This window comes from Orbicella faveolata, unplaced genomic scaffold, assembly GCF_042242905.1.
Source record: "Orbicella faveolata isolate gen_17 unplaced genomic scaffold, um_ofav_v1 contig_13, whole genome shotgun sequence".
In the NCBI taxonomy this organism is placed as follows: Eukaryota; Metazoa; Cnidaria; class Anthozoa; order Scleractinia; family Merulinidae; genus Orbicella; species Orbicella faveolata.
Genome location: NW_028301540.1, coordinates 11,804,124 through 11,827,500, shown reverse-complemented (window position 1 = coordinate 11,827,500; position 23,377 = coordinate 11,804,124). Strand labels below are relative to the sequence as shown.

Sequence of the window (23,377 nt, the reverse complement as noted above, 5' to 3'; positions counted from 1 at the left end):
ACATCAACTCAAAGGGCTTCCGCCGTAACGTATTTTTGATGACGCGAGAACTCAGAAAGAACAAGCTACCACGAGTTTGAAAACAAATTTATTGAATGTAAATCATGTTGAACATAAACAAGACTTCAAAACGATTTTATAAAGAAACAGAAAAGTGCAAACACGCCGAATTCTCCCGCTTCAAAAAGAGCATCTTCTTCGTTTTCGTCAGTCGTCTTATCGGCTTGCGGTTTGTTCAGTTCGTTTGCCGTGCTCGTGAACCAGAGACTTACGCTTCGCAGCTAGTACGTTTCTCGAGTTTTCAAAATCATTGTCCTTGAGTATGTTGAATGGACATTCTTTCTGAGTTAAGCCCCGGCCAAACGATCGCAACATGTCAACGCAACATATCGCAATATTGTTGGGCGCAACATGTTGCGTGCGTTTGGCCACCGTGTTGCGATGTGTTGCGACATGTTGGGTGTTGTTGGCTCAAATTTGAAGCCCAGGCCAAACGATTGCGACATATAAACACAACATATCCCAACATTGTTGGCCCAACATTTGCAAGCTCCGACCAAACGATCGCAACATTTCAGCACAACATATCGAAACATTGTTGGGCGCAACATGTTGCGTGCGTTTGGCCACCCTGTTGCGACGTATTGCGACATGTTGAGTATTGAAAATCGAACTAGTGCGCATACTCGGGCGCAACATTGTTGCACGAACCCGGCCAAACGAGTACAACATCATGCAACATCCACAAATGTCGCATGAAAGATTTGACCATTTTCAAATTTGAGCCAACAACACCCAACATGTCGCAACACGTCGCAACAGGGTGGCCAAACGCGCGCAACATGTTGGGCCAACAATGTTGCGATATGTTGCCTTGAAATGTTGAAATCGTTTAACCGGGGCTTGACAGTTTGAGCCAACAACACCCAACATCATGTCGCAACATATCGCAACACGGTGGCCAGACGCACGCAACATGTTGCGCCCAACAATGTTGCGATATGTTACGTTGACATGTTGCGATCGGTTCGCGCTCATTGTTTCTGCGCATCCTTACTGCGCACGCAAATTCACACGCCACGTCATGCATGAGCGCGTGCGCTAAGTAATAAAATGAACAATGATAGGGCAGATGGCCATTGCTACTGCTTTGCCTGGATTTAACGATCTTGGACGTTCGGTGACCCCTACTTTTCTGTCCAGAAACAGATTTTATTTACAATTATCTCCACATTGTCCAAAAATGAGCAAAAAATCAATGTGGGAAGTTAAAAAAAATTCAAGATTTCTGTCCACGGGACATCGAATCCTAGGCCTGCCATCTTGCGGCTGCCAGGCACGTGAAAGTATGGTCGCTAAATGCGGACTTTGTTCTTTAATGAACCTCACCAGTTGACTAGATTTACTTAAAAGGCCCACTTAAACAATATTTGGCAGAGAACATTTCACTACAATGATCTAATTGCAATATTATTGGGCTTACAAACACTGTGGCCTTATTCGCTAACAAAGCCCGATTTTTTTAGATTTAGGGTGTTCTTCCAGGCATGTCTTCTGCAAAACGAAATCGGTGACCCCCCCTTTTTTTTACCTTTCTGCGTGGCAAGTGTAAAAAAAAATCTGTATGTGGGAACATTTTGGGCGCCAACGTCCTTAAGTTTCGCTTTATAGTGCACTGGAAACTGGAAATTGTTGCTAGCTCGTACTCTTCTCGAACTCCATTTTTCCTGCGTGGGTTCAGAAAAAATTTGGACAAAAGGTGGTCAAACTCCAAAGCAGGTAGGCTTTCAATTCTTTCATTTGCCATACCGTTAGCTTTCACGTCGTTAGCGGAGAAGAGTGTTCATATCGGTAGCCGTCTTCTTATTTGTGTTTGCACTTTTCCGTTTGTTCATATAAAAATCGGTCTATGGCCTCCTGACTTTCGCTGACGCCTGTCTACATCAGACGTTTCCAGATCTTCAGGATAATAAAATTCGCTTGATAAATATTCGTCATCCTCGTCCTTGTTGTTAGTAAGCTCTGTAAAATATCAGTCTTTTAGGTAGTTTCTTTGCGAAGAATGAGAGTATTTACACGTTTCCTTTTCGTAGTTTTAGTTGCAAATTTTGAATTTGCCAGCTTTCGAAAACAAACAAAAAATACACCTTATGGCGAAATCCCGAACATACTGTTGGGGTTAAAAGAATGGTAAAAGAAAGCGTATTTATACAACAGTGACGGCAATCCGCTGTAACTTTCTGGTTGTTCCATATGGGAAAACTAAATCTAATGTCAAAACAAAAGCAAAGAAACGTTCTGTATTGGTTGTTTATTGTTATTTTTTCTAGATTACGGTGCAATTAAAGCATGTACTAATAATGCAAATTTGTAAACAAAATAAGTTCTCATTTTATACCAGCATATACGATATATGTTGCAATGTTCTCATGAATCTTTGGGCGATATACATTTCCTTTATGTCTGATGATGTACTCAACTGAATAACGGAGAATAGAACCAGGTCTGGAGACAAAGAGGACGAAATCGAGACACATGCCACGTCTTATACCGATCGCTGAAAGCGAGGCTAAGTTATTTTCCAGTGAAACTCGTGACTATTACCAATGAATTCGCTATTGTTATCGAAGTCAAAAGATTGTCTTGTGATGGTCTTGTGACTATTGCTCAATCAAGTTTGTACTTTGTGACCCCGTCCCCATTTAGTTCGACCCTTCAGTACTCCCAGCCTTTCCTCATTATCTTAAACTCTTGGTTGAAGATTAACACTATGGGCCGATTATTTAAACGAAGTTTAGACAACGTTTATGAAAGTCATCGTCTAAGCCATGTTTAAACCATGAGTTCCGATTATTTAAACTTTGTTTTTCCATAACAGTGTTTAGACAGTGTCTAAACACCGACTAAGGAACAAAAGTAAGTTAGACCTGATCAAAGGTAGGTTTAAACGCTATTTAACGATATCTTCATGGTCAGCCATTTTAAAATGGAGGGACCTCTGCGCTACAGACAGCTAAGAAACTACGCCAATCGACGTAATATACATGTTTGAATAATTTCGCAGCCTAGTGAGAGATTTAACCCATTCGAGGAATACGAACCAAGGAGACTTCCGATTGCGTTTTCGCCTTAGAAAGGAATCGTCAGGTCACGTCAGTGACCTCGTAAAACTTTTGGATAAAGATCTTCAACATCAAACAAGGAGAGGTCTGTCGCTTACACCAATGCAGCAAGTGCTAATTGCTCTAAGATTCTATGCGACAGGAACTTTCCAGAGGGTTATTGGCGATTCTAAAAAACAATTTCTAGCAGCGATTGAAAATTACTGTACTTCTGACTATCCTCCTGTTTCGTGACTTTTTCCGCTAGCTTCAAGGTTTGGCTCCAATTCGCATTTAACAACTTCCCTCTCGTCTTTGTCCCGCCTTAAATCAACTAGTTCTTCTCCTGCATCATCATCACATTCCTGCTCTAGGGGATTAACTGAGGCTGGGATTACGTCCGCTACTAATTTGCTTACTTCACTTGGGGAGGCAGGAGCTTTTCCTCCACCAGTTTTTCTTGCTTCACGACGATGTAAGTCATGCTGCTCTTTCGATTGGAGTTTCAGCCGCCTCCAGCATCCTTGAAGCTGACTGAGATCACGTTTGATACCGTTAGGATTTTGGGAGTTAAATTTAGTTAAAATGTCCTTACATGCCTTTGCCTTTTTTGCCGACGCGGTTTTACTGTCGTAGTCTTTGCTTTCCACTTCTGGAAAGTCTCTACCCAATTCGGCCGATAAAAGTTTTTCTTGTTCGCTGAAATTTGTTGAGGGGCTTGTTTTAGAGGTCGTGTTTAAGAGCCATAACCACTATCTGGAAATTTGCATACGAAATAACTCCGCGGGCAATGCATTTCCTCGTACGACATGGTTTAGCCATTAGGGGGCTTAAGCAAACCACGACGACGACGGCAACGAGAACGTCACCAAACAAAAGGTTGAATGAGCAAAACAATAGCTGTGCACGTACGTTATAAATCTTTGTACATTTCTTTGCCGTCCTCTGCAAAATAACAACGTGAAATGACCAAATTCCGCGTCGTCTACTGAACGTGGACCACGACGGCTAATTTTTCGTATTTCCATTTGGAATTGAACGATGTCATTGCATATTTAGCTTGAGTACGTTTTTACAGCCATTGGCGCACCAAACAGATCTAGACAATCGCGAATTTCGCTGGTAAAATATAAATTAATTTTTTACTAAGCGCCGTCCTCGGCGTCATCATCGTCGCTGCTTAAGCTCCCTATTGACTCGAGAAAACACGGGCCAGTTGCATTTCAATAATGAATTTTTAAAAAGATCGTTTAGCCGTTGTTTATCGAGACGACGTCTAAACCACAGCTCAGCCCTAAACAATGGCTAACTTAGACTTCGTTTAAATAATCGGCCCTTAATATGTTTAAAGTAACGCCAGGAACGTGAGCAGAAGCCACAAACGCTTTTATTTGGTGGCAAATAAAATTTATTTGTACTAACTGGTGTCGTGGTTAGAATGAGGCTACGAATCTACTGAAAAGAAAAGCACTTTCTTTTACTGTGAACTTAAAGAATACGACCTCACAGTGACAATTATTTCTGATTTCCTTTTCGCTATGATGAGTTCTTTGTTCGGGTTCAAATAAACTTTACGACCTTGAATAAATTACGTGATATTCTCTTGGTTTCTAATAATTGTTACCACAGCTATTTAAACAATTTACTGCTTGAGACTAAAAACATCGTTAGAGGTTGACAAGCTACGCAAAAGAGCAAATTTCAATTAAGGTGAGCTTGACTAAATTTCTATACATTGTTTTAATACTTTAATCTAAACTTGCGTTGATACATGGCGAGAAACAGCGTGCGCAAAATCAAAATTTTTCCTAAGGCCTGTCCAAACGGAAAATGTTTGGCGACCAAACACCATCAAACATTGTTTGGTGACCAAACATTTTACCGTTTGGCCACCTTGTTTGGTGCTGTTTGATCGTGTTTGATCGTGTTTGGTCGTGTTTGAAAAATTTTGAAGGCCATCAAACATTCGATCAAACACATTTCGTTTGTTCTCGTGTTTGATGGGCGATGGTTTGTTCGTTTGGACAGGCGTATCAAACATGTTTGGCGTACGCATGCGTCCCACGCTTGCTCAGCGGCTTATATATATCCATAGTTTGATCTGTGTTTGATCAAACATGTTTTAACCGTTTGGTCACTCACCTCAACATCAGCATGTTTGTTCACCAAGCAATGTTTGATGATGTTTGGTCGCCAAACATTTACCGTTTGGATAGGCCTTTACACGTTCGTGTTTTTATCTGCGCAAATTGCCCTTTGTTCGGAGCTTAAAAGATCTTCATAAAAAGTAGTTTGATTGTACTGCAGCATTGAAGCTATTAAAAGAGGGAGGGCTAGCTTCGACCACTGTGGTTGTACGGGAAGCAAACAGCAGAAGACAATTACGTGCGTAAACTTGAGTAACGGACAAATTCGATCATAAATACGTAGTTTGACAGGCTGCATGGCTTATTAACAGGCATTTTTTCTATAAAATGATGCTATTGTTAGGCACTGATAAATTGCAGGTTTTTTGTATTTACATGTAAATTAGCTCGAAACCCCCTACGTCGAGGAACTGATGTACACTGGAGGTCGGTACTAAAAAAACATGAATTGTTTACCTGACGCAAAATGCGCTTTTACCATGGAATCAGATTTTGTAGGCTCGCGGTGGAACCACTTTGCGATTTTTATAGACTCATTCGAGACATTAAATGCATTTATCTGCGACCGCGAAATCTAACTGTGAAAAAAAACAAAACAAAACAAAACAAAACAAAACAAAACAAAACATAACAAAAGAAAAAAGAAAAAAAAAAACACCAAAACAATGGGTCTTGAATCAATTTTTTGACAGTGACAGCTAGAAAAATACAACGCCCCCAAAGGGACTTTTCCCAATTTCATTTTCCGGGAACATTTCCCGTAATAAAGCGCTTTTTGAAGGCAGAAGGTAGGTCGATTCCTGTGGTGTAGACCCAATAAGTTGCTCGGGACCTAAGGTAAGACTTAATGATGAACGTTTTGTCATAGTTACGAGAGATAATGCTATGTTCTTTAGTACAGTTTAATGTCTAAACAAAGACTGCAAGCCCTAATGACAATGCAGCCTGTAATTTCCTGAAATAGCGTCATAAAAAGTAGGTTTAATGGTCTATATTCCGGCAATTTAAACTTGAAACCTTACTGAATCCGATCAAACCAGCTGTTAAACCAGATAAACTCCGAATAAAAACTTTGTACATGTAATTAAATAATTTATGACGATTGTCTTTAAACGCAATTGGCGACGTACTGCATATGGTAGCTATCTCTGTTAGGAGGTAACTCCAGTCTCCGATAATTCTTGCAAGGAACGAGAACTTAAAACATATTTGTGTGGTATCTGACTATTACGTTTTCATGTTTCTTTGGCAGATTGCAAGTAGTTATCTGCTTTCATAACAACAAAACCATGTAATCTTTTTGCATATTGACAAAAGAGAGGGGAATCATAAGTCGCTCTCGTACGAATAGTTATGTTGTCTCTTTGTTGAATGCCTTTATCAAATGTTGTGAAAAAAAATCACCCCTGTGCTACTGTGAATGCATGTAACTTGTATCTTTAATTTGATTTAATCCTACTGATGAGTTGTTGCGTTACACGAGCCAACCGCGAGCCCAAGTCAACCTCGAGTCACGAGTCAAGCTTGAGTCAACTACGAATCAAGCCAGTTTTTTTAATTTTTTATTCTGTCCCGAAAAAAATATAGAGTGTAGGAAATAAAATATGTGAATATAGATTGTCTTAGCAGTTAACAACAATTTTAACAACAGGCTCATCTCGATCGCGTCGCCAAATTGCAAATAGAGGACCCTGGGATCGTGTGTATTCGTGCTCTCTTATCCAAATAGTAAGTGACATGAATTTCCTTGACTATCTACTGACTAAGAGAAAAGTTGAACGATAACATTCGTGCCAGCCTGTGCGAGAGGGTTACCTCTTGTCGATATTTCGTGCTGCGATCGAGGTGAGCCTTTTAATAAAATACCCTGTCAGTCAACCGCTAAGACAATCCATATTCATATATTTTATTTCCTACAATCTATATTTTTGGGGGGACAAAATAAAAAAAGAAATAAAAAAAAAATGGCTTGACTCTTGATTGGTTTGAGGTTGACTCGTGACTCGAGGTAGGCTTGGGCTCGCAGTTGGCTCGTGTAACGCTACAACTCAAATCTACTGATGTAAACCGCTTTAGTCGCTGTCGAGTGACGCTGCGTCTGACATCGATCGATATACGGTTCAGGATTCGTATGCTTCTAACATGTTCTACTGAAAGACAGGTGCCTGGCTTTTCTTTCCATCTGGGTCAGTTCAAGCGTAGCTTACAACCGAACTGACGCTACTTTAGGGATAAAACCAGATTACCTAGGCTCGATTTCCAGCCGTTTTGAGAGTGCGGTTGTTTATCCCGGCTGGAGCACTGGTCCGTAGCGCTTGTTCGTCACAACCGCTTTTTATGCAAATTACCATCAAACCACTGAGTAAACAAATATTTGACTTAGTTGTCGATCCTGAGCCCGAATGGCGCAATGCGAGAGAACTATCCATTGAAACCAGGAACTAAGCCAATGTTGCTTCTTCAGCCTGCCTCTGTAGTTAACTAGAACTTTCCCTTTCCGATATACCATGCTGGTTCCTCTACTCGACTCTCAGTAGCATGACTGAATGTCGCTAGTTCTGCAGAATTTTCAAAGCAAAGAAGCTCCTGTGTGTAAAGTTGAGGTATGAAGTCTTTCTTCGTAGCAAAAAAGATACCAGAGTATAGGGCTGCCAGTTCCTGTCCCGATTTACTTATAAAAAATTGTAAGTACAAGAGCGAATAAAGTTTGTTGTTGTTGATTTTAGTGATTCGGCAACAAATCGAACAAAATTGCGTGTCATGTTTGGGTAAACACAAGGAATAAAACTCGTATCCTAGCTAGCTTATGCATGGTTTAGTTCTAACCCTACTTTTTTGAAATTATCGAAAATTGCTGTTACAAATAATCAACATTCAAAATCAAGTTTATTTACAAGTAAAAATCGCCCCCAAATAACCTTTTTTCTGGCAAAATTGAATATTGAGGCACACGCGTTTCCTCAGTGGTCCGCATCCGTAAATAATGCCAACTGTTTCAGCGAAAACTATAAACACGCACAGTGAAGCGGCAATACATGCATGAAAAGCTTATTTGTCTGTTGTTTTGGGCGTGCTCACAAGGGGAGATGGTTCACTGGATAATAATGAATCAAACTTACAGAGGTTTCAGATTTGTCGATTACAAGTAATCCCGCCTCTTTGTAGGACAGATGAAGACTTGATCAAAGGAAAATAGACAAGAGAACATGTATCACATTTGCACTTACATTACAAAATTAATGAGGCTTGCAAGGTTTTTCCAAATCCCTTAAATCTACCTCAAAATGCGAAAGTAAACCCTCCCTATGGCATATTGTTGTGTGCACATCCCGAATTGTCACAACAATACTTCAACATGAAATTGGAATAGAGTATTACTACAGTTAATTCAGGTCAGGTGTGTTTCTTCTTCCCCTGCCATTCTTTTGGCGATATGCTTCAATATTTCTTGAAGTTCCATGATGGATGATGACTTTAAGGGCCCATTAACCGATCTTTTCGAGCCGTTGCTAGGGAAAATTTATTCTCAAATAATCTCGTCATTTTTAGTTACTTCAGAGTTGTTTTTCATGTGTTTGAACTTTTCCATGATCAGCATTACTAGTGATGACGTCATCAGTCCACGCCCATGATCATGTGACTAATACTGCAAAAAACGCGAAGGCTCCCAGGCAAATTACTTTATCGGAATTTTTTTCATTGATTTAATATTTTAATTTAAATCCTCATTACGCTATGCATAGATTTTGTTTCATTTTTAAAAGGTCAGATTTTGAGAGAATTTCAAAATATTAAAAAGTTCGTAATTTTCTGAAAAAAGCATGATTTTGAAAACGGAATGCATAGCTATGTTTCCAACGTTGGCTTCAATCGAAATCCGTCCAAAAAGGCTGGATTTAAGGAAAAACCGCGCTTCCTTTAGCAGTTAAAGAAACCGGAAGTGCGCTCGATATATATTGGAAGTTACCCTATCAGCGCGTGCGCAATTTACACTACCAGCACACTTCGGTAAGATCAAACAAAGCCAAACGGAGTTAGTTTTTCTCTTTCTATTGCTCTTATTTTTCTCTCTTTCTCTTATTTTGTCTTTGCTTGTACTTTTTTTACTTTGCATTTTGTGAAACACAGAGAAAAACATCTAAAATGTGAGCAAATTTGGAAGTTATTGAATTACTTTTATTTTCTGCGCTCGGGCTGACGTAAGTAACCGGAAGTGAAATTTCACCTCCTTAGCAACGCGCGCGAGCGCGTGCATAAATCGGTTAATGGGCCCTTAACCCCTTGATTGTAAACTCCCATTTCATATGCGATTGTTGCTATTAAAGTTCTTATGTTGCTATCAGTTCTGATTTTCACTAAGAATGTTCTCTTGATTTAGTTTATCAATTCCGGCTTGAATGATGCAACTCCAATATATACTGATGTGAAGTATATATAAAATAATTCATATTTGAACTGCGGTTGTAGATGAAAGTGAAGAATGATCATCGCAGTTAATTTTCCAATTTAAGCAGTTGGAAAGAAGAAGCCTGAAAAAATCAGGGCTTCAAGGGGATTCGAACCCGTGACCTCCGCGATACCGGTGCGATGCTCTACCAACTGAGCTATGAAGCCACACATTGGGAGCGAGGTCAATTGATTGAATTCATATCTTCCCATGAGGAGTGAAATGATTTTTTCAGGCTTCTTCTTTCCAATTGCTTAAATAGGAAAATTTACTGCGATGATCATTCTTCACTTTCATCTACAACCGCAGTTCAAATATAAATTATGTCATATATACTTCACATCATTTCACTCCTCACGGGAAGATATGAACTCAATCAATTGACCTTGCTCCCAATGTGTGGCTTCATAGCTCAGTTGGTAGAGCATCGCACCGGTATCGCGGAGGCCACGGGTTCGAATCCCCTTGAAGCCCTGATTTTTTCAGGCTTCTTCTTTCCAATTGCTTAAATTGGAAAATTTACTGCGATGATCATTCTTCACTTTCTCCAATATATACTCTTTGGATCTCCCTACATCATTCAAGACAACTTGTTTTATCTGACAGTAAATACTAAATGTATAATCAGAGTTAGGCAAAAGGGCAAACGTGACTGAGGTTTGCATCACCACTGACAGCTTGAGCAGAATATACAATGTTCTTTTGATTGGGAATCTGATAAAGAATGACAAACACCTTCCATCTCCAAGGCTTAAATAATTTTTTCTTTGGTTTTCTTAGTTGCCGTTGTGGTGAACTCAACAAATAAAAGGGGACGCCTTTAACAAGAGAACATATTTCACTTCTTCTTGAACACTATTTGTGGAATGCTTGCTCTCTTTTTTGGCTGAAAAGCCCCTGTACAAACTCAATCAGCTGTAAATTTTTTGAAGGGCATTGTAATGGTTTGATATCTGTATTTAACAGAAATTACATAAAGCTATAAAGAATGCTGAAAGGACTGACTGATCACAAGAAAAAAAAGAATTGTCACAACTTATAAACCGTGTTGAACTAAGTTGAGATACTGCATAATACCATAATAGTATGAGATAACTTTGATTGTATTGTTAAAGAAATTAAGGCCCAAAACTGAATTGTATATTTCTCACGTGCATTTGTCAGTTATATATCTCTGCAATATCAAAAGACAATACAAACATTAGAATCAATGAGCCTTTATTTTCAACCAGCAGAAGGTGTTACACAATTTTTATGTAAGTCAGTGTGAAACATTGTGGCGGGCGGTCAGAACTTGCCTTGATAAAACCGACATCTCATGTATCCAGTGTTTTCTTAAGATTACTTTGGAGTCAACTACGAAAAATATTTCATAAAAATCGTTCTAATTCTTACCAGTGTCGGATACAATGGGCTTCATTAATGGAACTCAGCCGAAGCTTTTTCCTATAAGTTGCACTCGTAAAGATGGATCGCCATCGGTTACATCCATAAATGACTCCGAGATCCCTAGCACGACATGAAATAAGCCGCCCTCAACTCCTTTTTTACATCTTTTTTCGTATAACGCTTTCGTCATTTTGCTCGTCCCCGATAAAAGCTGCTTGTACACCTATTGAAGGAAGGAACCTGACTCGATCCTCCTTAAGCGAGTTGAGCAGAGAGGTAGTCAAAGCACAACTAGTAAATCGGATTCATCTACGCAACATCGACGATGATCAGGAAGAACTGAAAAATTACAGATTTTCCTGCGGCCGTTAGCTGTGAAGCTAAAACGTCTTTTCCTTTTAACAAATTCAAAATGGCATCCTGCTGTGTTTCCCTAAATTTGTCGATGAGAAAGCGCTCTAAAACACACTTTATGCAGAAGAAACTCATTAGCACTGCGAGTGACAGAATTGACCAATCACAGGGAAGCCTGCTCGATGCGAGCAGGCTTGGCTGTGATTGGTCCAAAAATACAATGGGTAGACCAGTGATCCAGCCGTGGTGTGGGGAAAGGAACGCGGGCTCACAAAACGGCTGGAAATCGAGCCTACAGATTTGATTAATCCTGGGATTAATCCTACCAGGATTAAAATTTCATTAATTGCTTCACGCATGAGGTACATCAGACTGAACCCAGAAGTCTCCATTTGACATACGATGATGTCACGGCAGTCATATTGGTGTCCCAAAACAAACTAGTTGCAATTTGGTTTACCTGTTATGGGTTGCTGCAAGGCATTTTTCTACATTTAAAAAGGAACTCAGCTCTCTTAATTGGATTGTAAAACCTGATTGTTTTTCTGATAAACTCCCCCCCTCCCAAACCTATATTTCTTATTTCCAAGATTACGCATAGTAGAAATGAAAGAGATCTTACCGTTTTCAAGCCGTAGTGTAATGGTTCATTGACAGACAGTTTTTAGTAAATATACTGGAAGTGACTTGCGCTGACGGAATTACATTACAATGAGGGTCCTCTTTAGGTCTATTTTCTCAGGAAGTCGGAAAATTAATGGAAACTTTACCCAGGATGATAATAGAATGTAAAAAGGTAACAATCCTGCAACGTTCCCAAAAAAACGGTAAAAAAACGAAGAGTTCTGTGGAATAAGACGAGTACAGACTGCGAGCAGTCTCTTGCGCTACTTGTGGTTTGCGGCTTCGTCGCTCGCCGCTCGAATGTCATGCTCGCCGTCACGCTTGCACGTTCACTTGTTTTGCGTCCTTCCCCCACGGATTTTCGAGCGAAAGAGAGACTGCTCGCAGCCTAGACGAAACATGGCTTGACTTGCATGCCAAAATGCAGTTGCTATGACAATGTAAATTGACGTCTACAGACAGTTGACACGTCAAAATCTTTGGGAGGGATCTATAAACAACTACTGAAAGTTTCCGCTTCACGGAGCATTCATCCCTTTCCCCCATGCAGTACGCTCGAAGATTAATTAAAGGTAAACGCTGGCATCGGTTGCGATTTGCCAGTTTTGTTCAGCCGCAAAGCAGACTCAATAAAAAACGTTTTCTTAGGAAGAATACATGTAGCATTCTGAAAACGGGACGTTGTCGTTTTTTTTCTCACAATGAAAGGTCTTGCGATGGCAGAAGGCGGGACCCTTGATGTAAACCTTGATACACTAGAAAGCCAGGCCATGTGGCTGATAAAAGGCCTTCCTAATCTCGAGTATGAACTGCGAGAATATATCTCGTCTGGAGGAAAACACATGACCATCCTTTTGTGCGGAAAAACTGGTGTTGGAAAATCACATTTGACAAACGCACTCATTGGCAGAGTTCTTGCTAAGGAAGGTGAAACCCTCGACCCAGAAACTGTTGAGGTAAGTTCATATCATGTCACAGATCGTATCAGTGATTGGAGTCTGAGTTGCATGAAAGACACGGCTCGTTTTCTCATTTAAGGTCATTCCCCAGTGTCGCATTGCGCATCCTCACTGCGCATAATTTCACGCGTGATTAGTAGACTATATAAATGGCGGCTTTCTCTTTACGGCTGGACCTCGTCATAATGGTAAATCATCATCTTCTCCAAAACGAGTACGGTGACCTATAGTTTTTTTCCAGTTGTTTTGAATTGTGTAATAAATTTCTCTATGTAAAATAAATATGGACCGATTCTCAGTGTAGAACAAGAAACAATCGTCGCAAACGTGAATTTTGCAAGTAATGGTGACTATAATCGTGGAGCTATTGTAAGGGGTTATTGGGTATAAACAAGGTGCTGTTGTTCCTAAAGAAACACGGGGACCCCTCATTTTTATTTCAAAATTTAAGAGGCTGTCTCTGTAAGAACCGACCACTGATTTTACTTCGAAAATTCGATTTTTCTCATAAGCTGGAATTTCAAAGCCCTTACCTAGTCAATCACTAAAATGAGTTTTATTTCATTAAAAATTCCAATTGAAGTTTTCTAGGATTGATTGAAGTTCGGTCCGCTCGGCACAAGTTTCATGCCCGCCGAAACTGGAAAAATAGCACATATTGCCGGCGCTCTAAAAAAAAATAATATTCGCTCAAAAGTCCCAATTCTTTTTTTCAACTATAGATATATCATAGCAATCTTCCCGTTATACTCACGGGAAGATTGGGAACTAAATCACTTGTTGTAAACACAAAATGGCCGTGGCATTTATGACCATTTATCAATCCTTCCTTGGCTTCCCGAATCACCGTTTACTGTTCATACATGTATGTGTGCCGAGAGTTGTCCAAAAGAGTGCCTCTACAAACCTTTCAAGAGGAGTCTACATGATTAAACCGGCTTCGAGGAAAACAATGGTCAGTAATACAAAGAACGTCGAAGTATGTGACGGTCACGCTCGACACAGATGAGGAACGTATAAATCTACTTTATATGTAGACCTACAGTTGGAAGGACAAGCTGGCAGTTTTAATGCTACCTAGGTTTCAAGGATCGTTACAAAGGACCAAAACTTTAATCTTGAAGCCAGGTAAGAGATTTACGGGAATTTATCGGAGCACTTTACGAAGGCGAGTGTCAGTTAGTTACTCACTGGAATATTTTCAACATTTCCTGAACTTTAAGCGGTCGTTAGTTTTGAAAACCTAGTGGGCAGACAAATTTTATTATTGTTTTAAATTAAGGGACATTTATACTTTCTATTCATGTAGTTCAGCAGTTTCAAACAGGTGCCACATTTTTAAAACGTGCCTTCAAAGTAGAGCTATTTTTGCGTTTGGTTCAAAACTCGATTTAACGGTCGGGGTAGAAAATCTTCTTTTAACCGTTGAAGGAACAACATTGAATTATAATTGCAACATGGCTAAACAAACTGCTATGATATATCTATAGTTGAAAAAAAGAATTGGGACTTTTGAGCGAATATTATTTTTTTTAGAGCGCCGGCAATATGTGCTATTTTTCCAGTTTCGGCGGGCATGAAACTTGTGTCGACCGGACCGAACTTCAATCAATCCTAGAAAACTTCAATTGGAATTTTTAATGAAATAAAACTCATTTTAGTGATTGACTAGGTAAGGGCTTTGAAATTCCAGCTTATGAGAAAAATCGAATTTTCGAAGTAAAATCAGTGGTCGGTTCTTACAGAGACAGCCTCTTAAGTTCTTGTATAATATAAACAATCAATAGGCAAAGTTTGACAAAAATCTCAGTGCAGGTTCTATTTCAGTGGAATGACAAGGCCAGGCCAAGCTCTTCGCTTACTACTGAGAAATTACTTTCTTTGTTAATAATTAGAGGAGACTCGCACGGTTGTGAGGACTACTGGCCATAAAAACTGCAGTCTAAAAATAACTTGAGCTCTATATGTGGGATAAACTCTGTTACCCTCCACCCTCTCCTGCCGTTACTAAACTATCTTCGACTTTGAGACGTCTAACTGAACAAGGAGGAAGAAGTGCTTCCTGGAACGAGGGCTCTTATGGGACCATTGCAATATATAATAGTGGAGACGTAAGGAAGCGTAATCACATGACGATTTCACTAGGGGTGACTATTCTCAGTTAATGGCTACCCCTCCCCCCTTAATAGACAGGCCGCACAAACATATATACATACATATACTTTTTGATAAGGCTGGTCTGAATATGACAACCTTAGGGCTGGTGTGGACCTGCGATAAAATGTAACTAACCTAATATTTATAAAACAAAAGAAAATCTTAGAAATATAAAGAAAATAATTTCTTTTCAAAGGTGACATCTTACGACTTTACAATTAACAACGTGGACATTACGGTGTTCGATACTCCAGGTTTGGCAGAAGGACCACGCAAAGACGAAGCGCATCTGCAAGAAATCAAGGAGAAAGTTACTGCCTTTGATGTGTTTATTTTCTGCACCGAAATGGACACTGAACGTTTTCGCAACGACGACATCAACACGATCCAGAAACTGACAGAAGCTTTCGGTTCGCGCCTCTGGGAGCACGCCGTTGTCGCTCTGACGTTTGCCAACAGAGTTCATCCCCCATTCAGCAAAAAAGACATGAATGAACAAGATTTCTTTGACAAACGCTATCGAATGTTCAAGAAGAAGATTCAAAACGTCGTTAAGGAAGTCGGGGTACCGGACGAAGTGCTCTCTTTTGTGCCATTTGTAGCTACTGGAGACTTGAGTGAGCCAAGACTAGCAGGTATCCACAACTGGTTGTATGCTTTTTGGATTACAACGTTCAAACGTTTAAACAGCAGAGCGAGACCCGCGTTTCTTATTGCAAACATTACTCGCTTTAACTGCATTTCATCGTCAGATCAAGAAGTATCCAGAAATCTTTTGTCAAGAAGAAGCCTGCCATCAGGTGAGCAACGGGGAAGAAATCAACTTCAAAGGCAAGAACAACGAAGAAGTTTCCAGGGATTCGAACTCTACCATCGTGATCGTGGCAATGCCGATGATAATATCGAGAGTGAAGGTGACCGCCGACCAGTTACTAGAAGCATTTCCATGGCAGAGACGAGTGCACCTCCAAACAGAGAGCCAGAACCAAATACGCCGGGGAATAGGCAAGTTGCCCCTACTCTTGACCTGGACGAGCCATCTGCTAATGAGCTTTTAATAATGATTCTAAATGAGGTATGTCCAGCAGCTGTTAGAATGATCGTCGAGCGTTCTTTCCCTGGAACTGGTCAAATAGCTTCAATTCTAGTTAACTGGGTGATCCGTTTTATTAAAAAATGGCTTCGGAATATTTGCGTAAATGAAAGTGGCTCTGCAGAGGAACAGCAAGAGGCTGAGGTGGAAAACGACTGAATAGCACGAGAAGCGTTGACAAGAAACTATTTTTCACATAGGCAAGGTGATAACTGATCGATTAGAAGCACTGTGTCTTAAGTCAACAGTTTTTTAATGTTGTAATGATACATAGTAGAGACAAAGAATTTAAAACTTTTCGGTTGAATCTCGTGCAGAGTGCACGGCTTTATGAGTAGACACAATTTCCATTTATTTAGTTTATTTTAGGTCCTCGTCAAAGGATAACATTTCAATTCACAATAGGACTTTGTGAAGGACATTATTTTAATGCCTTAGTTTCCCCAACTCAGTTAAACAGTTAAAACTTTATATAACGACCATATATTAAGAGACCTGCACCTCCTATCAAGTGTCCAGTTTGCATATTTCCGAATTTCCGCCCTTACGCTGTATTTGCCACTTGTATAAAAGCTGTCACCTCTTTTAGGCATTGGCGGCCACCCATTAGCAGTCCCGCTTGCACAGCTTTGTTACCTTTACCTGAAATCAGCGATCACACTTGAACGAAAACCTAACACCACATATCATTTTACGATTTTATCGGCTTGAAAAGTTCTTTTGTCATTTAATTACCTTATTCTTCAAGCAAAACGTTTAGGCGCCACGAGGTCGAATGGCCATGAACGCTATCTTTAATATTTGGCGTTCAAAATCACGGATCAGTGTAGAAGGTCTGTGTGTTTTTACCCATTATTTCATTGAGAATTGCTACACGAACGTTTGTTTTCTAAATACGCACGTTGATTGTGCAAGCTATAAAGTTATTGCCGTGCAAGAATTCACTGAACCACGCACGATATTGAGATCTCCCATTTACGAGTTCGAGTGTTCTTACATCCACATACAGTTACAAAAGTAAAAGCTTCGTTTGTTAAAGGTAGAGGTCCCTTGATTGTGTTACTGTTGACTTGGGTGGGTCGCTCGTGTATGCTGTAATAATACACGTTGACGAAAATGACATTCGACCACGCCAGGTAGTGTTTTTGGTGAAACTGAGGGTGGAACTTAACCAAAGGTTCGACTGCACTGAAGCGCAGCAAATTGGAAGGGCTTTATGAAGCACAATGCTAAACCTCGTGTAAAGAGAATTTTTCCTTCATTTGACTGGTTCGAACTTTTTTGGGGGCTTATGGTCAGTTTTCTTGCATAAAGGAGGAGGGGTGGCCTCATGATCAGTGCGCTCGACTCCGGAGCGTGCGGTCCGGGTTCGATCGAGCCATTGTGCTTTGTTCTTGGGCAAGACGCTTTACTCTAACGGTGCCTCTCTCCACCCAGGTGTATAAATGGGTACTGGCGAATTTAATGCTGGGGGGTAACCTTGCGATGGACTAGCATCTCATCCACGGGGGAGCAGAAATAGTCCTAGTCGCTTCATGCTACTGAAACCGGAATAAGTTCCGGCTTGGCTCGTATGCAGACTTTACGTAACCTAAGGGTGTTACTTATATACAGGTTCGACTGCACTGAAGCGTAGCAAATTGGAAGGGCTTTATTAAGCACAATGCTTAGCCTCTTATAACGAGAAATTTATCCTTCATTTTATTGATAGGAACGTTTTTGGGGCTTATGGTCAGTTTTCTTGCATAAACGTTGAGGCTGCGTGGCCTCATAGTTATGGTGCTGAATCTGCAAAGGACAAGATGAATTTGTGTTTCGACTCTCGGATCAAACCTTTAAAGCTTTATAAAAAGCCACCCGGTTAGCCTTCCAAAGGTCGCCAGTTGGGATTCGCTCTATTTTCGACTTACGAAACCCAAGTAGACTCTGTGCTGTCACATATGGAGACAGAATAGTAGACGCTAATGTTTAGTAAGTTCTGTGAAATATAAAACTGAATATATTTTTGATAGCATGGATATTGTGTAGGGTGCGGTTTTAACACATGTGAAAATGGAGCTAATCATAGAAAAAGAGAGTTCCTGTTCCTGACACATAATCCTGGAGACATGCGAGTAGTTTACGAGTTCTGTTGTCCAAAGAAAAAAGCTCTTGCTTGTCATCAGCACGTGGCCAGAAAAATGCGTTATGTCGCTTAGCAACCTCTCTTACTGAATCACTGGCTCTTCAGATGCTATATGACTAGGAAGGTTACCGATAGCCTGCGAACACAGAGTATTTCCGGCCTTATTTTCAGCGCAGACAAACGACATAATAATATGTTTATTCAAACCTCTTGCAGTACATAGGTACGGGATTACAGGTTTGGTCAGCAGTAAATAATACTAATAACTATACTTCCATGCAAATATGAAAATGCGAAAGTCACGGATATCAAGCTATAGTGTCACAACCGTCGTATACTTGTTTGTGATGAAGTCACCGAACCTATTGGTGGCTCTGGCGCGGACAGTTAAATTCCTAGGTCTCAATGGGTGATTGGTCTGCACATCAGGCGTGAGACATTTAAGGAGTTTATAGACAGGATTCACTGAAGTCAAGGTACAATTAAACTTGCGACACGCGGAAACTCTTCTTTCCTGCAGCGATTGTATGTTAGCCATGCGAAGCGCCTCACTATAATGTAAGCCTGGGAATGTAATACAAAGGGCACGCCTTTGGACCCTTTCGATGGTGGCAGAAAGGTACTGTCGCTAGTTTGCGAAGACTGCACCGGCATATTCTAGAATTGGCCTCAAAAGTGAGCAGTATACTGTGACTATGTCAGAAGAAGGAGCACCGCTACGCTTTAGTGACGTAAGAGCGCGGAGACGTCGGTTGGCCGTCGCAGTGCACCGCCCACGTCAGAGCGTCACTTATATAAACGCCGAGAAACTTAAACGATCTGACTTGCTCTAAGATGGTGCCGCTTGACAGCCATAAATACGTCAGCGTTCACAGGCAAGTTTACCGTGGGCAGTGATCCATTTTCCGCCACAGCCGTTCGTCAGTTAGCAGACGAACGTTTTCTGAGTGAAGGTCGTAAAGGCGAACCCTGCCTTAGTTCAATATCCTTGGACAGAAATATTCACATGCTTGACGCCAGGATTATTACCTTGCCACACTCCTGAACACCTGACCTGTTGAAAGGGATACGCAGCAACTCTTAAAACCTTGTGATAGAGGTGTTGCTGTTAGCCCTAACCTATCAGTACTGATACAAAAAGACAAAACAACAACAAAAAAAGTCACATTCAGTTGATGTTAAAGCGTTACAGCGTATTCGTTTTAGAGCCCGTAAAGTTATTTCAAGATGTAGCTTCGCTTAGTGGCCTACATGGTTGGCTGATCGCCGTAATTTGTCCCATAGTAGTGTGCGCCTTATGTGACTGGCAACAAATATAATTGGTGTGTTGTTGTGTAACAAAACTGAATCAAATCACGGTGTGTACTTAAGGACGTTCGCGGCCAAAATACCGTACTCGTTTTAGAGAGAAGGCGCACTGAAGACCATTGGTTTTAAGAAGCTTTTTCCGTCTTAAAACGATCTTAGCTTACAACTATCTGCAATAGAGGGAGCTGCTTTAGTCACATTTACATCACTGATGTAAATGTACTCAACTAAACTAAGTTTATTAAGTAAACGTCTGCAGCTGATGTCGTTCTTTCAGGTGGAATAGGCCTTGACAAAGAATACTTTAGTCTTGCCGGTCCACATTCAAAGAAAACTTCGGTCACACAAGAGAAGAAAAAGCAAAATATTCGGAACTTCTTGTTATAATAGAGAAAATCAGTGAAGGAAGTGATTTATGAAAAGAAAAGAGGGGCTCACCAACCATTTAAGAGAGTAAACTGCAGGTGAATTAAACACAACCGGTACCAAGCCCTACGCTTGCTTATATTCCGTTGTTGCTTAGCGCACGCGCATGATGTACGACGTGTGTGACGTTGGGACATGAATTATGTGCGCAGTAAGGATGCGCAGAAACCGTGAATGGGCGCGAACGTTCTTAAGTTACCTTGAATGTTTTATCTTTACCGACAGTATTATTAAAATAATACTATAGATATCGATAAAGCTAGTTGACCTTTTGAGCGTTAACTGTTCACCCAGAAATGAAGTGATATACTCTCCTTTACAAATGTATGGAAATCTTCCCGAGGAGAGCATCATTGGAAAAACGTTGTTTTCATTCCACTGGATTAAGAACATCACGTGAATTATTAAAAACAATGACGTTGTAATTAAATTCTAACCACGTAACTCGACCACAATCTCGCAACTTTAGGCTCAGAAACTGTCGGCCCACAGCAATTACCGATAAAGGTTTAGTACAGTTTAGTCATCAAAGAAAACCCCTTTGGCCAACGAGGGCGCCAACGACTGAAAGCTTTGTTCAGTTGTTAACTTGGTTGTGTTCGCGAGTGTAAAGAAGGTACGTATTTTATCGTTGTGCTAAAATAAGTACTGCATAGTCACAAACCAAAGGGTCTCCTCGGCCAGAGTCATGCCTCGGGGCACAAGTACCTTGAAGAGTTGAGTTATTTGTTCCGGTTTTTCACAAAAGAAGCCGGAGAATCGATAAGGATATTACCTTCAGGAAATCAACTTCTTTTAGCTTAGGAGTCTCATTGAATAGTATGATCAGTCTCAGACGAAGGAGGTTTGGAATTACGCAAGTCCTAGCTACCTTAGGTCATTACGCACTTGAAGGCGCTTTCCAAACGCTAATGACTCAACAAATCTCTATAAGCCATATGCGTCATCGAAATTTGGTTTGGCTGAATGCTTAACCGGAGTCGATTAAAAGTTACGTAACGTATGCAACGAGTAACAAGAGAGATTTATTCTCTAACATTACTAGATGAAGACTGTTCGGTAAAGATACTTGAACCCCCTGATGCCAACGAAAAACAAAAAAAGCTGTCCTTAGCTTTTCTAAATTAACAAACGTGCTTTAAAATCCATATAATCAACGAAAAAATTTACATTGTTTTCATTGCGTGGCCATGAACACACCCTCACTACACCCCTGCCATGCCTGTTGTATTCCTTCAGTACGCCCTCACCTTACCCTCGCTTCATCCCGATACACCGCTGTTACACTTTCGCCTTCAAGGCAGCAACCCGACGGCTTTCTATTATGAGCCACTGAACACTGTTTTTGATGCGTTTGCCATGCATGGTAGATGGTATCTCTCTTGATATCGATATTAATTTGAAGCAATAACCTTGCTGTCTGAAGGAGTCAGGGTTCCGCTAGTTTTATTTTGCGTGATTTATACCTGGCTGCGCTTTTGTGGCTTCCAACATATGCCCAAAGGGCATCGACACAATGACATTCGTCGCTCGAAATGGCTTCCGTGGGAATATTTAGCTTCGAATAACTTTTCCGCAACAGAATTGCCAAGAACTTGAATTTTGTAATCGAGTGCTTTCTTGGTGATATTGACGGGCTGTGATAAGTTAGATGCTGACCCAGAATTTCTAATGAAATCATCAATTAAAACTGGATTTTGTATTAGTCAGACCGATTTATCTTCATTAAATGTGCCTTTTGAATTTTGACAAGTATAAAGTAATTAAACTTAGTATTTAACTGTAAAACCTTTGCGATCTTTCTTACGAATTGTACTGAGTATTTTATCATCAGAGTTCAAGTAAGACTGCCACGATGATTTAGTTTCATTTTTGGTTTCTGCTGCGTAAAATGTCGTTGATCATCACACTTGCCTTGTGAAAATACTAAAAATAGGATTAGCTCCTATAAAAAGGACTTGCTTTTTATTTTAAGTAACTATTGTAGTTTTATATCCATTGAGCTTACATTGTAGGCGAAAAGAAGATTGATTGATCGTAGTTCGATTCGATTCAAGTAAAGAAGACCAATTGAACCTGTCAATTGCAATATCGGGAGCTTCTTATAATTGGGTCTTGAAACTTGCCGTCGATTGCTTTATTTATCAGACGCTGTACACACCCGCCAGATTAGAGGTGAAACAGGTAATCTTGCATTTTATCTAATTAATCATCTTAATCCTAAGCAAATCATAAAAGTAAGAGCATTTTTTTAGTTAATCATCATCAAAACGTTCATTGTTCAAAATATTTTGCATTTGCCAGAATTCCGGATTTGGTTGGTGTAGGTATAAGGTAGTATAGCCAGTCCAGACAGTGTGCACGATTTGTTGTTAAGCGTGAGGTACCCTACCCTATTCACTCTTCAAAATCATGCTCATTGACAACCTTTACTCTTCTTGACATCAGAAACCAAGTCCTCTTCTTTCCGTGGCTTTTCAAAAATGTGGTATATGCTTGGCAGTCTTGGAGCCCCGGTGGCCTCATGATTATCAAGCTCGACTCCGGATCGAGCAGTCCGTGTTCGAGTCGTTCGGCGACATTGTGTTGTGCTCTTGGGCAAGACACTTTATTCTCACAGTGCCTCTCTCTATACCCAGGTGTACAAATGGGTACCGGCCAATTTAATGCTGGGAGTAACCCTGCGATGGAGTAGCATCCCATCCGGAGGAGAGTAGAAAGATTCCTGGTCGATTCATGCTACAGTAACCGGGATAAGCTCCGGCTTGATGGGCCACTTGGCTCGTATGTAGACTTTACCCTTTTAAGCACAACAGTCATTTACATCATTGCTTGTGGAGAGCTGAGGATATTAACCTTATCCTTCGATATTCACGTCCACTTAAGAATTAAGACGAGTGGTAATCATCGGCACCGTCATTTATCGTAATCGCCGTTGTTCTGACCATCATCTTACTTTATGGTCGTCGTTCTGTCATCAAATTCAGTCGTCATCGTCCTCAGGTGTTGTCGCTCTAGTCAATAACGTTATTATCGTTGTCGCAATCTTTGTTGTTACCTATCGCTGTCGCTCATCGTTCCGTCAGCATTCAGATTTCTAGGACGTCGTGTGCGCTGTTTACTGCACGACTGATTGTTTTGGACCCAAGGCAATCTCTGGAGGAGCAAGGAAGCTTTAGAAGTTGACAATAATTGCTTGATATTCCCTCTGAGAAATCAACTTAAGGTAGGAGACATTTGATTTACA

General features: G+C 40.5%; 1 protein-coding gene, 1 long non-coding RNA gene and 1 pseudogene across 5 annotated transcripts; 1 reads left to right on the top strand and 2 right to left on the bottom strand.

Moving 5' to 3' along the window:
• Positions 1-2,292: 2,292 nt before the first annotated feature.
• LOC149115020 (uncharacterized) lies at positions 2,293-4,349 on the bottom strand (annotated as a pseudogene).
• A 363-nt stretch (positions 4,350-4,712) lies between these two features.
• On the top strand, positions 4,713-17,309 carry LOC110062676 (uncharacterized). 3 transcript variants are annotated; one of them, XM_020769620.2, is made up of 3 exons: positions 4,713-4,811; positions 12,771-13,018; positions 15,375-17,309. In XM_020769620.2, the coding sequence occupies exons 2-3, from the start codon at positions 12,779-12,781 to the stop codon at positions 16,428-16,430; spliced, it is 1,296 nt and encodes a 431-aa protein (XP_020625279.1). In that variant the 5' UTR covers positions 4,713-4,811; positions 12,771-12,778; the 3' UTR covers positions 16,431-17,309. The 3 variants fall into 3 exon arrangements, with proteins under 3 accessions (XP_020625279.1, XP_020625278.1, XP_089141923.1); XM_020769619.2 differs by lacking the exon at positions 4,713-4,811 and adding an exon at positions 4,861-6,085; XM_089285797.1 differs by lacking the exon at positions 4,713-4,811 and having other exon boundaries at positions 12,764-13,018.
• Positions 17,310-18,578: 1,269 nt separating this feature from the next.
• Positions 18,579-21,583, bottom strand: LOC149115019 (uncharacterized). Of its 2 annotated transcripts, none has more exons than XR_016206233.1 (2): positions 21,386-21,583; positions 18,579-19,450 (listed from the first exon to the last, which is right to left on the bottom strand). It is a non-coding gene; the product is annotated as an uncharacterized LOC149115019 (long non-coding RNA). The 2 variants fall into 2 exon arrangements; XR_016206234.1 differs by having other exon boundaries at positions 21,381-21,557.
• Positions 21,584-23,377: the final 1,794 nt, after the last annotated feature.

What these genes read in the sequence shown, in the direction of transcription:
- LOC110062676 (XM_089285797.1), top strand. Translation starts at nt 12,764, where the DNA reads ATGAAAGGTCTTGCGATGGCAGAAGGCGGGACCCTTGATGTAAACCTT. An exon ending in TCGACCCAGAAACTGTTGAG is followed by an intron (nt 13,019 to 15,374) that starts GTAAGTTCATAT and finishes TTCTTTTCAAAG; the next exon opens with GTGACATCTTACGACTTTAC.